Raw genomic sequence first — 17,425 nt, 5'->3', positions numbered from 1 at the left:
CATAATTTATGTATATCATAATTTTTCTCAATAAAATTCAAGGTATAATCTGTTAATTGACAAAAACAGTATATTATGTAGTTTTATTACTTCTTTATTATTTTAATGTGTCTACTCATACATTTACAGGAAGAATAAGTGTACTCTTAGTCATATCTAGCGATAGTACAATGATTATTATTTAACTTTGGTAACATTAAACAAATGTATAAGGTCAGAAAAAATATTACAAACTAATGTTTATCTCATGGAATGGACTCATGAAGCGGAATTTGGAACTACCCAGCAACCATAGAATCGTTCTAAAATAAATTACATATTGAGTTGAATAAAGTAATGTAAAATCATTTGTTAAAAGTAACATTATTATATTGTATATGCCTCTTATTTTTAGAAGTTAAATTTCTTAGTTATAATTTAGATAATTCCTAAATCTGATGAACATAAATGGGGTAAGGTTTGAAATAAAGCAAACAAACTTAATATTAACAGAAACATTTTTATTCCAAACCGAATAGTGAAATGAAACAATGTAGAAAATACATTAAACCACAGCACATTAAATACTGTTTGTAATATCAAATCTTGTAATATCTTGAGGAAAACCAGTAATGTGCAATAATGTAGCAGTTATATTTTATTTAATAAAAAATAAAATTAAACCAATCCTCAATATCTTATTTTTTTATTTTTTAGTAACAATTATCCATAATGCTTAAAGAACTGCATATACCAATTAATTAAACATTTTATAAAAACTGAAAATTTACAATGATATGGTTCAACAGACAATTGATTTTGTATGAGCACTAAAAATGTAAGCTATGCAGAATACTTCCTATTATTCAGTTTAAAAAATAGAGAAAAGGTGCAAAAATATCCAAATAAAATAAACTGTGATCTCTTAATATTACTGTTTACTCTTTTTTATGCACTCTATAAGTGGTGATAAATTCTCTCTCACACAAATAGCCAAAAATGACAAAAATCGGTCTATAATTTGTAGGTAACTTTTTGTAATTTCATCCATTGGCATTGTTCAGCTATAATATTTTGAATGTGTACACCTTTTAAAACTTATTAAATTTAATTATTTTTCATATAGCCTAATCAACAAGACATAATTAGTATTCAGTTTATTACAACATTTTTAAAATTATTTTGAAAAGAAATATACTTTTACATTAAAATTAAAACATTTTATCTGTCCAAAACCTCTTCATAACCTGGATATTTATGAAATTTAATTTTAAATCAATATATTCCTGAAAAAAATAAGCTATGCTAATGTGTAATAAGAAAGTGTTATAAATGGTACAGGAAGTAGAATCCTACTTGATAGGGAATGAAAATTTAAAGTAATCAAATTAAGTACTGTATACAGTATTAGAAATTCTGAATATCACAATAATTAGATATGCATAAATTATAAATGTGTTATAAATATTATTGTTATATTTTTATATAATATGGATTATGATAGTACAAAGCATGTTTGAAAAGTAAACAATACTGTTTTGGATTGAGTAAATCGTGGTTGTATTTCACGAAAAATTTTAAGAAAATATAAACGGTTAACTATTTTTTTATTATCAAATCATTCATCCTTAACAACGTTTTAGACAAAGCATAAATTTAGCCCACTGGTAAAGTAATGGTGTTTAGACAAGGACTGTAGTGTACATGAGTGAAGTGGTAATTGTCACACTCATGTAACTACAAAGTTAAATGGTATTTACTTTTCAATGACACTATGTACTGTATAAATGATCACATGAAAAGCACAAAGCAACAATGAATCTACCATCTGCTTCTATCTGGTTGTAAATGCATTAGGGATCAACACAGTATTACATTACATTTGATTGACATCTCCTACAAAACATGGAAGTCACCAATTAAAAAAAATTTTGGTTTGTATTCTAAAAACTAAAAAAAAGAACTCAATGTATAAAATGAAACCAAGCACAAGTTTAGGCTTAAAAGAGAAACAATAAAACTAGTTCATTTCTAGTATTATTTAACCCATTGAAGAAGCAATTAACCTAGCCTCTATAGGACTGAATGTTTGAATTGATTTAAAACAAAAATGCATGCATGTATTAATAGAATGAGTTTGGATACAGATAAATTAGTCAATTTTTCAGGCCATTTCAGTCTATTTGATTGCTCTACAAAAGTATTTGTTGCTTTCTTCAAATATATAAAAAAAGTTTTTACATATATTTACAAATTTTTTAGTAAGAAAACAAAAAATCAAAAACAATTGTCAATATTCTATTACTTTTTTGTTTATCTGTTTCAATAATTTTTTATTCAAAACAGCACAATTTTTTTACATGAAAAACCAGGTTTGATTGTATTTTGTAATTATAATACATAATAACTAAACATTCAAAATTAACTTACATTTTTTCACTTTTTGATGATTTTATGATAAGCTCTTTGATTAGCTGTCAGGGAGATGAGATAAAACTGTTTGTTACATTCAATTGTTATTACTAAAATGATAATTAAAATAAACTATTTACATTACATACAGTGACTATACATTTACTTTTTATAATTCACTTTTGTATCAGCCTTTAAGTATCTTTGACATCTTAATATCACTATCCAAGTATCTGTCTATTTCTGAAATACGCAAATTGTCTTATTCCATGAGGTAGCGGAAGAATTAAAAACTCATTCAACAACTATAAACATTTAAACACTAAACATTGAGAATACGATATATAGAATGTAAGCAGAACATTGAAATGATGAAAATTGAGCATGTGGTAAAATATAAACAATAACAAAATAAGCTATTATTAGTTGTGGTTTAAGTATGCAAACATAACAAATCGAAACAGAATGGATGCTCAAGGATGCAAGTGGGCACAAAACTGCGATATAGCACTAAAACAAACAAATACATGATCATTAAAGTCTAGAAAGAGCATGGATGCCGCTTGGGCAAAATTATTCAGTCCTGCTCCGCCACAACAAGGGACGCTCGAGAAAGTCCCCCAATGGATTAAGTAACTAATAAAAATTTAACTACAATTTTATTTCATATTTTAAGATAGTTTTCCAATTTACATAAAAAAATATTGTTAAGAATTGTAATGAAATCTTATTATTTACTGTTTTCATTATTAAAACTCAAAGCCTGGAGACAAAAAATGCCATAATGAATAACTTTTTTCAAATAAATATAATTAAGGTTTTATACCAGTAGTCTCAATTTTAATCACATTGCTAAGGTTTCAAAAGATATCCAATCTTATATATTGTGAATAATATTAAAAGCGAAACACAACATTTTTACTTTCAAAAAACATTTAAAAAATTGGCTAATATTAAATATTTCCTTTAATATTTTAAGTTTCATAATCTTAATAAATAACATACACAATACAATCCACAGTTTTTCATCTCATGAAAGAATGTTTCAGGATGAATTGAAAATAAATGTTATGACCCACATATTTTTTTATAATGGACATAGTGATTTTTGTATCATAAATATGTCCTAAATCTGAAGAGCCAACTGTATTGATCCATCTTGACTTAAGCCACATCACAGATATGAATCTGAACATTCTGTGTTTGTTTTCATACTGTTATTGTTTATTCGGAAAAAATCTAGTCATCATATTTTTATTAGTCCATATTTAATTTTTTCCATAAAAGTGTTACTGTTTTAAGAACACTTATCATGTCACGTAATTTGATCAAAGCGAACATTGGATCTTCCCCCTGAGCAGGTATCGAGACAACTGCTTGCATCAAAAGTGTAGTCCTACATCAACTTCAAAATACAAAAGTTATTCAACCATTTCCATAGTTTTAGCACACTAGTTAGAGAATATATGAAGTTAAATTGCTAAAATTTTAATCGTTACTTCAAAAATAACCTTTTTACGTTTCCTATATATATATATATATATGTGAAATTTATAACCCGATTAAAGATTGAACTTGCTATTACTTTCACAAATAGAAATGAACTATATAGTCTTAATACAAAACTGTAGAGTAATCATAATATTTATACAGAACTTTAAAAATACATTTTCACAACCTTACACAACTTTAAGTATAAAATGATGCCATTTAAAATTAATACACTTCTAATGGGAATTGAGCTGCAACCCAAACAAGGTAAGCTTACACATAATGTACTAATTTTCTACTACGTTATCATAACATTAACCCTTTGAGGACAAGTTGACTCTGATGCAAGAAAGATGGGACAGCTGTTGTAAACATCTGGAAAAAATGTTGTTTTGAGCTAGAATCTTGTAAACAAATATATTTATAACACATTGAATGAGATTATTCATTAGGCAATAAGCTTTCATGATAGGTTTCATACAGTGAGTTATTTTATAAAATAAGGACCAGGGAACAAAACTGATGCATTTTTTAAACAAAAACGATTTTAAATATTTTCTATTAGTCTTAAATCTTTTCCAGATCAGTTCATGCTGACTATTTCCTTTCTGCAATGTCAGCATCAAATTGTTTAAAAAATTGAAATAGGTTTTTTATTTTGGTTATTAAGTGTAATAGTACATGTTCTATGCAGTTAAAACAGATCTAATTACATTTGATATATAGTCAAGAAGATGTTGAAAAACATAAACTGTCACATGACAGTACATATATTATAATTTTCACTAAATTATATAAAACTTTCTTATATGCATTATATGAGTAATCCCCACATAAACCATGTCTCAACTGAGTAGTCAAAATTGGTCCATGTTGTGTAGTTAGCTTTACTGCAAATTTCACGTAGTTTTGTCAAAATAAAATACGTTTTTACATATTAATAATTTACTTTTTTAAAAGCTCTTTTTGTAAGATTCAAAGCTTACAAAAATCTTAATTTTTCAAGAAACTGAATTAATTTTTTTTGTAAACTGTATATCCAAAATAGGTTCTGCCAGCAGTTGAATGGCCTATTGTAATTAATATGGGAACTTACTTTTTGATTTATGCACATGAAAATTTATTAAATATTCAAATTTTTATGTTAGTTGTTTAGGACTACATCAAATCTTAGATAACCCACTAATTCAACACCTATGACCCAAGCCATAAACTTCCTTAAAAAAATAAACATTTTTACAAAACTTGGTTGATTTTTATATATAAATAATTATTAAATAAAATTAAAGTACTCGTATTTCAAACAGCAGAGAATTTATTTGAGCGAGATTTAATATATTATTGTTCAAAACAGCTAAAAATAGTAATAAAGGTTTGTTTAATTTATACCAAATATGTTTGATGCTCCCCGGCTTGTGGAAGCGTATCTTTAAAGAGATCGTGCTCGCTTATGCTTTAACAAGTTTCATTAAAACAAGTAACGTTGGTATTGTAATACAAATGTTCAAATAGTTTGTATATAGTAAATTTGTTATAACTATACTGGGCTTTTTGTTATTTCACTTTAAAAGTTTTCAACAGGTTAAAGAAAATAACACAATTATTTAAAAAACTGTTCCTCTTATCTATTCAAACCTATGTGCCAAATTGGGTTTTTTTTAGTTTAACTAGTTTTAAAGATAATGTTTTTATAAAAAATACAAAATGGCGGCTAGTGCCTAAACGAGATATTTCTCAACCAATGTTTATATGAATTTTTTTGTTAAATCATGAATATTATCACCCATAGAAGTTTGTGACATGTCTTTATGAACATTCTGTGTGTGTGTGTTTATAAATATATACAAACATTAAATCACAAAAAGTTCTTGCTCCACTGGGACTTGAACCTGTATCTGTCACTTGCCACTAAATCATAGAGCCATTACTTTTTACAATATATAAAACTTGAATGAAAAATAAGATTTTAAGATGTAAAAAATACAGTGTATGTAGGAGTAGTATATAATATTATTGGTAGATAAATGTATATAATGATACTAATGTAACCATTATATATTTTTGTTATAGATAAATACTTATTTTTATTTTCTTGGGCCACTGCTAAATTTATGGGGCCCTTTGTTGTCTTCAAAGGATTAAATATCAACATTATATTTCAATATTTACAACAAATATTAATATCAATTCATTTTATACAACCTGGGAGTAGAATTTACTTTTAGTAAGCAAACATCCAAATTGAAATTAGTATATTACTATTAAAAAGACGGAGGTGAATGGATACGGCCAAAATTAACAGTTTCAGATCCTCAGGATTTCATATACAATTCGAAATTGTAGGATAGGAAATTTTTACTAAGATTTATATCCCATTTTTTATTGGTATTAGGATTAGGTAATGGTAAATCTTTTTAATACAATGTAAAAACAAAGTATGGTTTCTTTTTAAAGTAATGCTAACATAATTTATATACGGATAGGTAATTTACATACATAAATGACTCTTGAAAACTATGAGCATTAAAAATATGTAGATTTTCTAATAAAGTTTTAAGCAAATACAGTTTGTCAAACAAGAATACATTAAGCTATACGATTCGTACAGTATGCACCATTTATTAAATGGTAATAAAATTGTACCTGATGGAAATCTACTTGCTATAATGGAAATAAAAATTTGCTTGGATTTCTTGCATGAAATAGGGAACTAACAAAAGAAGTAAGGTCTAACATCAGACAAATGTTAACATTTAGGTCATATCGTAAACGCCAGCAGCAACAAGTTGTCGGGACAACCAGTCAAGTCCGTCACGCAGCCCCGTCCCACTCTGAGCGTCACAGGCCTGGATATGCCAGCTATGGCCACAACACAGTTTCGCCAGGGCTAACTGCTCCGAGATGCTTTCTATGCTCTCACAGCCCTCCACGTCCTAAACAGCAGATACATTCAATGTTATTATCAGACTGATGTACAAACTTGATCCTGCAGCTAACAATACTAGAGGTACTTCTTCAAGTAGATTTTTCAGCTAAAGCCAATGGTATAGAAATGGAAAAATACCTTAAAAATGTTTTAAATTAACAAGTTTGCAAACAATTAACATGTAAGGAATAGTAGTGTATCATACTACTATTTTTCTGTTGCATATCTGTGGTTTCATTATAATAATTGATACTTTGCTGTGAAAATAAACTATAATTAATTTGTAGTACAGTTTGCCTTGAGTGTTCAATCATTTTTACAAATTTACTATTTCAAATGTTATTTGCATGTGTTTTGTAATTGAATGACAAACTTTTATAGTTTGTTGGGATCCCATCTTAAAACATTGTTAATAATAATAACGTCTTTATTTGCAGCGATTTTCAACATTACATTGTTGTTTTTCAAAATAACTGAAGTCATACATTTTTAATAAAGGCACATACAAATCTATATCATCATCCGAGAAATATAAAATTAAACTAATCTAACCTAACTTAAACTAATCTAATACATTACACAGCTATTTAGAGGTGAAACACTCCTCCTCCAAAGCCAGTCTCAGATTGTCCTTAAACGAGGAATATCCACAAGCCTTTAGACTGTGAGGGACACTGTTGTATATCTGGGGGCCAAAGTATCGAAATCCATTTCTCCCCATCTCCAGCCTGACCCTGGGCACCTCCAGCATGGCGTCCTACCGAGTGTGACAGTCCCTAATCTCAGCCCGGGTCTGTAGCATCCCCCTGAGGTAAGAGGGTTTTCCCGTCAGCAACACCTTGTGAACAAGGCAAGCCACCTGGAGTTTGAAAATATACTTTATCGGGAGGATCCTTGCTGTACGGCGATACTGGCTAACGTGATCAAATTTTCTCAGGCCGTACACAAATCTTACAGCCGAGTTCTGTAACCTATCAATCAGGACCGCACCCTCAAGGGTCAATCTTCCCCCAAATACAGGAAGAGCATAAACAATAACTGGGAAAACCACAGCTTTGACAATCTTCAGTTTCACTTCCTCCTGGAGTAACCCCTTAAACCTAAACAACACTCTTAACCTATTCATTACACCACGATTGATATTTTGAACATGGTTCAAGAAGGTTAACTGCTTGTCAAAAGTAACGCCAAGGATTTTTACTGTGTCTGAAACCTGCAAAGGAACACCTCCCAAGGAAACTCCCAAGGGTCAATTACCAAGAAAGACTGCATTTGAGGAGGGGTAAAAATTAACACGTGAACACTTTCTTGGATTCAACTGAAGCCCATGATCGTCAGCCCAGAGCCTGACCCTCGACAAATCAGCATTAATCTGCTGCATTGCCAAGGAAGACTGTAATGGAGGATATGACAACACAAGCTGAGTGTCATCAGCGTAGGAGTAAAGGGAACAGAATGATAACTCAAGATTAAGATCCGCAGTATACAATAGAAACATAATAGGACCTAAGCAGCTACCCTGAGGAACCCCTGACTCCTTGAGAGCAATCCCTGAGAGACGATCATTCACCCTGGTTACCTGGGTTCTGTCGATCAGATAAGAGCGAAACCACATTGTTGAAACCTGATCAAAACCGTAGTAATGCAGCTTAGCCAAAAACATATCAAAATTCACTGAATCGAATGCATGTGAGAAATCAAGAGCAGCTAAACTACTACATAAATTCTTATCCCTGGCGGAAAACAGTTGGCTTGTCAAACTTAGTAGAGCAGATGTCGTACTGAAATCCTTCCTGAAACCAGACTGACTATCGGGCAAAACACCGCTGCACTCCAGGAAGGAAACCAACTGATTTGTTACAATTCTTTCCAATACCTTAGACAGAACTGGCAAAATGGAAATGGGCCTAAGCTCGGACACACTAGTAGGATTACTATTTTTGGGAAGAGGGATGACCAGGCTTTTTTTCCATCCAGAGGGGAATCGGCCAGAGGAGAGAGAGAGATTAATGATATGGGTGATAGCCCCGATACAGAAAGGACTAACTGCTCTGACCATGATGATTGAAATTCCGTCAATGCCAAAAGCCGCTGTGGAGATACTGTTGATAATGTTTTTTACCTCACTCTCACTCACCTGCCGAAACTGAAATTTATCTCGCACCTTTTCGCAAGTAGCGTGCTTATAAAAACCGAGCCTTTCCGGGTTCACACTGTTATCGCCGCCCAAGCCAGCAAAGTAGCGGTTAATTTCATCCGGGGAAATATTAACCGATATAGAACCGCCAGCAGTGCCCACCTTTAGATCTCATGCGCGCAAGGTTGCCCAGAAAGATTTTGAGTCACTGCACTTTAACTTTGCCGCAAAATAATCTTTTTTCGCCTTTCTAACAGCGTAATTGAGTTTATTGCGTGCGCTACAGTATGCCGCTTTCGCACGTGCATCATTACGACAAAGTAAATCTTTTTTTAATTGGTTTTTTGTGTATGTCAAAAGTATTATTTCTGAATTTCGCCAAGGCGCCTTCCTTTTGGTCACACGCTTTTTTACCAATGGAGCACATGTATCAAATACCTGCATAATTCCCGCGGTTAACATATCTACAGCATCGTCAACATCACTCTGAAGTTCAATCCCATGCCATTCAATGGAGGAAAGCTCTGTGGAAAACATTTGCAGATCCACTTTTGACAGTTCTCTGTAGGAAATGAACTTTTCCTTCATCCTTTCCTTAGTCTTGCAAGGGCAGTCACAGAAAACCAACTTGTGGTCAGTGATACGCTTGCCTCGACCATCCAAGATCTTAGACGTGTCAACCACACCAACAGTCATGTTGCTCAGGGAATTCCTAACGATGATATGATCAATCAAGGCTGCGGCATTGTCTGTTTCGCGGGTTGGCTCATTGACGATCTGAGCAAGGTTCATCGATGCCAAGAGATTCCTGAAATACTTGAACTCCGGCTTATTGTTCCCAAGAAGATCAACATTACAGTCGCCCATCAAAATCACCTCATCAACTTGAGAGAGCATGTCAATGAAGAGGGCGTGGAACAGAGAAGCAAAGCATGAGTAAGGGATATTCGGAGGCTTGTAGACAACACAGACACACAAGCGTAATCTCTGAACTTTTCCCAACACGCATATGTATTCCAGCCGGCCATCAATATGATCAAGATAGATCCTCTTCATATCGAATCTTTCCCTGAAGTAGACGGCAACACCGCCGCCATTTGAAGGCAAGCCAGGGCCGCACGTCCTATCAAAACGCCAAAATGAATAGCCCTTCAAACTGTAACAATCCGAAGACATATCAGGAGTAAGCCAGGTTTCTGAGATACCCAGGAAATCAAAGTTAAAATCCTCAACCACAGAGCAGAGCTCACCGAACCCCGTGTTAATTGAACGAATGTTCACATGGGCTAATCTGCAGAGAGATGGCGGCCTATGACGGCGTTTCCCGACAAGGTGGGAGATAGAGGTGGTTGTACAGAGCTGGCCACTGAAGGTAAAACATTCAAAGAGGGATGACCGTCCAAGGCTGCGGTCTCCGAAGAAGTAGGCGCTAGAGGAAGAGGTACAGAGCTAACCACCGAAGGCACTACTCCCTCCTGAATATGGGAGAAAATAAAGTTGCCGAGAAGATGGTTCCCCGTTCTGTTAAGATGACGACCATCACGAGCCAAGTGATATCTTTTTATTGAGTCATTGGCGTCAACAAAAACCACACCGAAGTTATTGCACATGAGATTTAATTGCTCGTTAAAAAGATAAATGGATGAGTTGCTGATGTCTCCTCGCTTCAGGACTCCACTCAAGATGATCCTAGATTCAGGGAACTGACCCTTAGCAACACTCAGCAGATCAGCCATGCTGTGGAGAGCAGCCTTCTTTCCCCATCCACCATTATATCCAGCACCCCCATTGTACCCATCTACCAGATTATTTGTCCCAGCATGAATGAAGATAAGCTTCGGCTGGGAAGCCACATACCCCGAAAGCTTTTGCTTAATATGTACTATTTTTGCCCCGGGACAGACATCAACGGTTGCCCCATTCTCAGCACAAGGGGCACCCGCGTACCTCAACAAAGAGTCCCCAATCACCAACACCCCCGCGGATGATAGACACCCAATTGAGTATGAATCAGAGCCGGCCTCTCCAGAAGTACAACAGACCCCCAAGTCAGCCCTACTAGCAACTACCTCAGTAACATTACTGCAACATTTCATATTAATACAACTAGGCTTATGTTTAGCACCTTGTGTAACTGAGGTAACATTACCTTTGGAGGACTTTCTATACTTATTATTTTTGGTATTTCTCTTCCGTTTAACATTCCATTTACCAGATACATTTCTTATTACACCAACTACGTCAGAGTTTACTTCCTCCTGGTCACCAGAACCTAATAATACATCATACGGATTTTTGTGGACAAAACTAGATTTTATTTGAGCTTGTATTCTATTGGACTTTAGTTGTTTGCTATGATTGGGACTCACCTTTGTCCAAAAATTATCCTTAACCTTTGTTTTGCCCATTACAGAGTCACATTTACTATTACTAATGCTTTCAACTGAGCTACAGTTTACAGCCTCATTTCGTTCCAGGCCTACCACAGGAATGTCAGAGGAGGTCCCCTTATTACTATTTACATTTACACCACTTGGGTGAGACACAAATATGTGAGAAGAAATACACCAATCATTGAAAGAAGTGTTACTTATCCTAACAGCACTACAATATCCGTCATAGACAAGCTTGGTATTCACAAGGACATGTATACCACATTCAAAATCTTTGCACTGTTGACTACATTTAGTTACAAAAAACATGTTTTCTTCAAAAATTCAATTTATGTACAAAAATCTTTTTGGCAATGCCCAAATTAGTGTTTGAAAGAGAGTCAAGACAGTGACCAGACTTAGCATTAATATCAATAAAAAGTAAACTCCAATGAGTGCCATTGTCAGACTTGAGTTCCGCTCCATTATTATTTATACAAAGAAAAGCAAAGTCAAATGAGTAAAAAGAAAGATCTTTCAGTTGTTGCTTTACAACATCAGGGCTACCATGGTTAATAATTTGTGTTACAGAGGGACCTAAAAACAAGGCTTTTGCCTTTTTGCTGTCATTAAACGCATCAAAATAAGAATCCAGAATCTTGTCATCCAGCCAACGCCCAGCTTTCCATACAGAGTCATTAGCATTATTAAGCTGCGCTCTTAACTTAACTACCTTCTTATTTAACTCTAAATTCTCTTGTTCACAAATATTTAATTTCTGAATAAAACCATCAGCCGTGGCATTTTTCTCCATAATTAGAGATTGGAGAGAATGATTTTCCCCTATAATTTGATTTAAAGTACCTTTACATGAATTTAAACTATTTTTCAATAACATATTATCTTTTAAAATAGAGTCTCTTTCTTCAGTGATGACATCTTGGGCGTGTAAAGAGTCGTTCATTGCAGCTCGACTATTACCTTTCACCTCCAACAGTTTACTTTCGAGAGATAAAATGTCTGATTTGCCGGTTTCAACCAAAGACTCGAGATGTGAGATAATGCTCGAAGTTTCGTCAAGTTTTTTAATAAGTTGGGAGACACCCTTTTCCAATTCCTGCAGTCTAGGGTCCGGACAATTAGCTTGCAATTTTTTCCAATTTAGGCAGAGTTCGGAGACAATGTTTGCAGAGATGTCATCAAGATTGTTTGTAGTATTTAATACACTTTCCAAATTTTCACAAGCTAACTTTGCACGAGTTACCACCATTGTCAGTTTACGGTAAAACGAAATCAGAAGAAAACAAAAAAATAAATGTGCCTATTAAAAACGTTATTATTACAGTCAGGAAGGAATACCTGATTTCCAAGTACTCCTGAAAAAGAACATTGGCAATCAGCACTGTAGATATGTAGTAAGATTGCCGTCCATAAAATGCAGGCGCAAGTGAAACCGCGCCGTAGTCGGACAGGTGGCTAGTCTATTGCACTGTAGCTGCAGGTACGGCAGGGGAATTTCGTGCGGCGGCAGCCTGCTGGAAGACTCTAGTGCGCATGCGCCGACTGAGCGTTGCGTGTCTGCAGGTACCCATTCATGCCGATATTTCCAAGAATAGACACTTCACTGATAACGCCAATCCTGACAAGCATTACTACTTACGGTAGTCCAGAGTATTTAGTGGCGCTGGACGGCCACGGGCACAGTTCAAGTAAACGCTGAACTCGTTTAAACTCTGCACTCGGATCGTATTATTTAAATATATAAACTTAAATAAGCAGCGAAATACCACACAGCAATTAGTGTAGGACCAGGCCTACCAATCCAATTGTACTATTGTTATGATATAGCATCTTATATAAACACATAATTTTGGCTTATTCAATGACAAATAAAACTGTACTAAAATTGTCATTATATATGTATCTTCAAAATTAGCAGAAGAGCAATTGATTGTGTGTACATGTATAAAACTGAAATACTACCATGGCGGTATAGAGATATACACAGCCGGTCTAATGCTGGGTGGTTTATGCATCTACCTGTGCCGAAGGCTATGACAGTTAGCACACCGACATGTTGGTACAGCTCGGGGGTAAAAGGGTTACTATTTTGGGATTTTATCAAGTAAATCGTCTTAAGATTTGGTAAAAAATGTATATCAGTATATTAAGAAGACAACATGTGAAATGGATTCAAGATTATTGTATGAGTCCCAACATGCAGGTGCCTGCCACAGTCAATATATTAGCAAGAATGTCCAATATGTACCTGTTTATTTGCAAGAATCAGCAAAGCTGCGTCCTTCAGTTCCTTCTCAGACATTAGCTTCGACAGCTCACTGAGGGCTTCTGGCAGCCGTTGCTTGTCTGCAGAGTCGATCACAAACACCACAGCCTACGCACACCCGGGCGGTCACATTGAATACAGCATATGGCAAAGTTACATTAATGAATATTGTTTTATGTAAGAAGTGATTCATTTGGGAAATGGTGTTACTCATTTATAGCATCATTTGAACATTATTAACAAGTAAATAAAAATATATAAATTATGACAAGTTTAAAAGAATTTCATAATTTATAGCACAGAAATTAAACTTAAGTCATTGCAAGAAAATACTGAGAACATTGATAAGAATTAGTTACAAATATGTTCCTGTAAAGTGCATTCAAACATCAATGAACCTATCATTGTTCTTCATAACCCATATATATCCAGAATCTGGAAAAGACAAGCAGTTACTCGCACACATTTTTGTACTAGCAGAGGGTCGATACCGACCCTGTGGTTATTAGTACATATAATGCCATCTTTTGTAAAAGTGACATGAAAGATGTGGAAGAATATTAATAAGTTACAGTAATATATATCGCAATTTTATGGGTGTATATGTACAGAGTGGCAATTGTTTTGAAACCATAAGAGGAGTGTATTTACTTCTCCAGAGCTTATACCTGAGTGTTGAGGTAATAATGTTTCCACAGAGGCCTCAGCTTCGGCTGACCACCAATGTCCCAAATGTTGAACCTGACGTTCTTGTACTCAACTGACTCCACATTGAAGCCTATAGTCGGGATCACTGCCATGAACTCGTTCTGTTTCAGCTTGAATAGGATGCTGGTCTTACCAGCTCCATCCAACCCAAGAGTCACCACTCGCATCTCTATCTTGGGCCCGATGTGCACTCGGTTGTCCTGCAATTGTTGGGACAAATTACTTTTAGACATTTATAAGAATAATAAAAATTTTAATGACCATCAACTGGAGTACGCCTAATTTCATGCATATCATATATATATATATATATATATATCTTTTTATTAACTTTTACAAGATTTTTGTGACTGAATAACATGGAGATTTGACTACGTGAGAAGTAGTACGTTTAGTAATAAAATGTTCTTACTTGCATAAATAATTGTTCAGCCCACATCCAGCTGAAAAACATTTTATGTTGTAGCTGTTTTATCTAAAATAATATTCGTAAATACTGTTTTTTAAACAGTTGTTTAAAAAACTGGAGTTTAAATAGAAACTAATTTTATATTGAACTGGTATTTATCACAATGTTTGTAGGTGCATTATGATTAACACCATTAAAAAAAATATTTTATGTACAAACTGTTCTTTATTCAAAACCCTCACTGCAATTCTATACTGAGTGATTCTGACTAGCCATAATGGTTATGGTGCACTAACACATCTGCTGGAGTCAATGTGTGCAAAAACTCATTATTCACGACTACTTCAGGAATGAGTAGATTATAAAAGGTTACGTACCTTATACCAGTCTCCAGTTCTTTTTTGTTTTTTCAATGTCTTATTTTTAAGTTAAAACCCCAATGTCAGGCTGTAAAACTACAACATCCAGGTCTTTGTCAAAATTCTAAAATATAGAACAAGACACATACATGACAAGCAAATTACTGCTGGCCCACTGATAATTTGGCAGGTGTGTCAGCCAGCCAGCCACCGCTGCGTCATGTCCTAATTATTTTATGGTTACTGTTAATTTAAATTTGTTTCTGATTATTATTTATTGTATTTCAGAATTTGTACAAAAACCTAGATGTTATAGTTTTACAGCTTGATGATGGATTTTTAATGCCAAGACCAGTCATTGAAAAACAAAAAGATATGAAGGAGAATTCATAAGGTTTCACAAAATTATTCTTCAATTTTCTTAATGAATTTATTATGATTGCTGATTACCAATAACTTTACTCTTCATTATGAATGGTGATTCATCCTGAAGTCAAAATGCTTCTCCCTGAGGCTTTGCAAGAGTTTTCAAACTTTTATTTTACCTTTATGGTGAAGAAGAATTTGATAGAATAAAAATTCTAATACTTATACTACCTGATAAATATTTATTGATAAGAAAAGCCTTCTACACCTGATAAATATTTATTGATAAGAAAGCCTTCTAGAAGTAAAATAAAACCTCAACATTACTGATTACTAACCTTGGTGAAAGTGATGGGAATGCTGGGGTCTGGTTGGAGCTGCTCTGGGCTGAGCTCTGCATACTGCTGCTGTTGCTTTTCAATGGACGACAGTGCCTCCTTGAGTTCCCGAGAGGCTGCTAGAACTCGAGCATCATCCTGTTGTATGGTGGCCTCACACTGAACACATACCACTGCCACCTGTAATAATTCAAATTATCTGTTGCTGCATTACAATGTACAATAGTGTATCCACGAGTTTCTTGAAGAGTGTTCACCCATTGAGGAACTTGCCTGAGGGGCACTCGTTGTGCTCTTTCTAGATGCTAATGATCACGTATTTGTTTGTTTTTCCACTAGATTGCAGTTTTGTGTCTTTTAAGCAATAATTCTGTTTCAATTCCTTATTTTTTCACACTGGAATAAAAAAATTATTGAAACAGATAAACAAAAATAGTAATAGGATATTGACAGTCGCTTTTGATTTTTTGTTTTTCTTACTACAAAATTTGTAAATATAAACTAATAAATTTTAATAAAAAATTATTTGGAGAAAGCCACAAACACTATTTTAGAGCAACCAAATAGACTTAAACGTCCTGAAAAATTTATATGTATCCAAACTGTACACGCATGCATTTTTACCAAAATCAATTCAAACATTCAGTCCTACACAGGCTAGGTTAGTTGCTTCCTCAACTTCCATTGTGAAATTTTGTAAACTATACAATATTTTTTATGTTTATTAAGACAAGAGGCTGAGGAAATCTCTGGTTAAACCTATGAAGTATTCTCACAGCTTCTTGAGTGACAGTATATTCAAGGAGGGATAATGATTACTGATTCAGTCATTCTACTTTGGAAGAAGAAGCTCTATTCATTCAACTACCTGACGATGCGGACAAGGGATTATTCTCCTAACGTTTAAGCTTAAAAAACATTTAAAACTAATGAAGTCTCACCCACTTCTAGTCCAATTGATCATCTCTAATAGATTTAGTTGTAGTTATTTTCAGTATTCTATGATTACAACTTTATTTTAGTTTGTACCTAATTTAAAATACATCTGTTACTGCTGGTGTGCAGAGTTCATACACATAAATTAAATTGCAAATAAAACACTCATCTAGTGTGAATTTTGGGTTTAGCTCATGTTCATCTCCCTCTTAGTGCAACATCTGGAATCTAATGCTATCAGACTTTACTCCTGGAATCTGGACTCATGTTTGTCTGCAGAGATCAAAAAGACTTTGAGACAAAGAAGCTTCAAACTCTTCATATATTTCCATATATAACTGACATTGGTTTATGCTGTACTTAGTATAGATTGTACTAGCAAATAAACCAGCCATAAGTAAACCATCCTGGGTAAATGGGGAAGGACTATGTTACTGTTAAACCTGAGCAAAAGTCATCAAATGTGAACTACCCAACCTAATTGAAATTAAATTAATCTTTGTTACTCCTTGACATTGTGTATCTTGAGTGCTAGGAGGCTAGTAACCAAGAGCACTCAAAACTCAAAACTTGAGTCCACAATGTAATATCCTTAAGGTGAAAAGAGTCTGTTATGCAAATCAAACACATTTGCAAATCACACCTATTTGCTTCTACTACTCGATAAATATAGTTTTTGTAGTGCTGTCAGCACTTAAATGTCAC

General features: G+C 33.9%; 1 protein-coding gene across 1 annotated transcript in view; it reads right to left on the bottom strand.

Moving 5' to 3' along the window:
- Positions 1 to 479: 479 nt before the first annotated feature.
- The window catches only part of LOC124358956 (E3 ubiquitin-protein ligase TRIM23-like), a 30,443-nt gene continuing 13,497 nt past the window's right edge, over positions 480 to 17,425 (bottom strand). Inside the window, exons 7-10 of the mRNA XM_046811245.1 lie at positions 15,785 to 15,964; positions 14,273 to 14,512; positions 13,587 to 13,712; positions 480 to 6,815 (exon numbers count right to left, since the gene is read on the bottom strand). Of these exons, the coding sequence (XP_046667201.1) occupies positions 6,636 to 6,815; positions 13,587 to 13,712; positions 14,273 to 14,512; positions 15,785 to 15,964 (726 nt within the window). The 3' untranslated portion in view covers positions 480 to 6,635. The remainder of the gene's footprint in view (positions 6,816 to 13,586; positions 13,713 to 14,272; positions 14,513 to 15,784; positions 15,965 to 17,425) is intronic.

Source organism: Homalodisca vitripennis, chromosome 1 (genome assembly GCF_021130785.1).
Source record: "Homalodisca vitripennis isolate AUS2020 chromosome 1, UT_GWSS_2.1, whole genome shotgun sequence".
NCBI classification, from domain to species: domain Eukaryota; kingdom Metazoa; phylum Arthropoda; class Insecta; order Hemiptera; family Cicadellidae; genus Homalodisca; species Homalodisca vitripennis.
The sequence above is the reverse complement of the archived record's forward strand: the minus strand, read 5'-3'. Positions and strand labels throughout refer to the sequence as shown.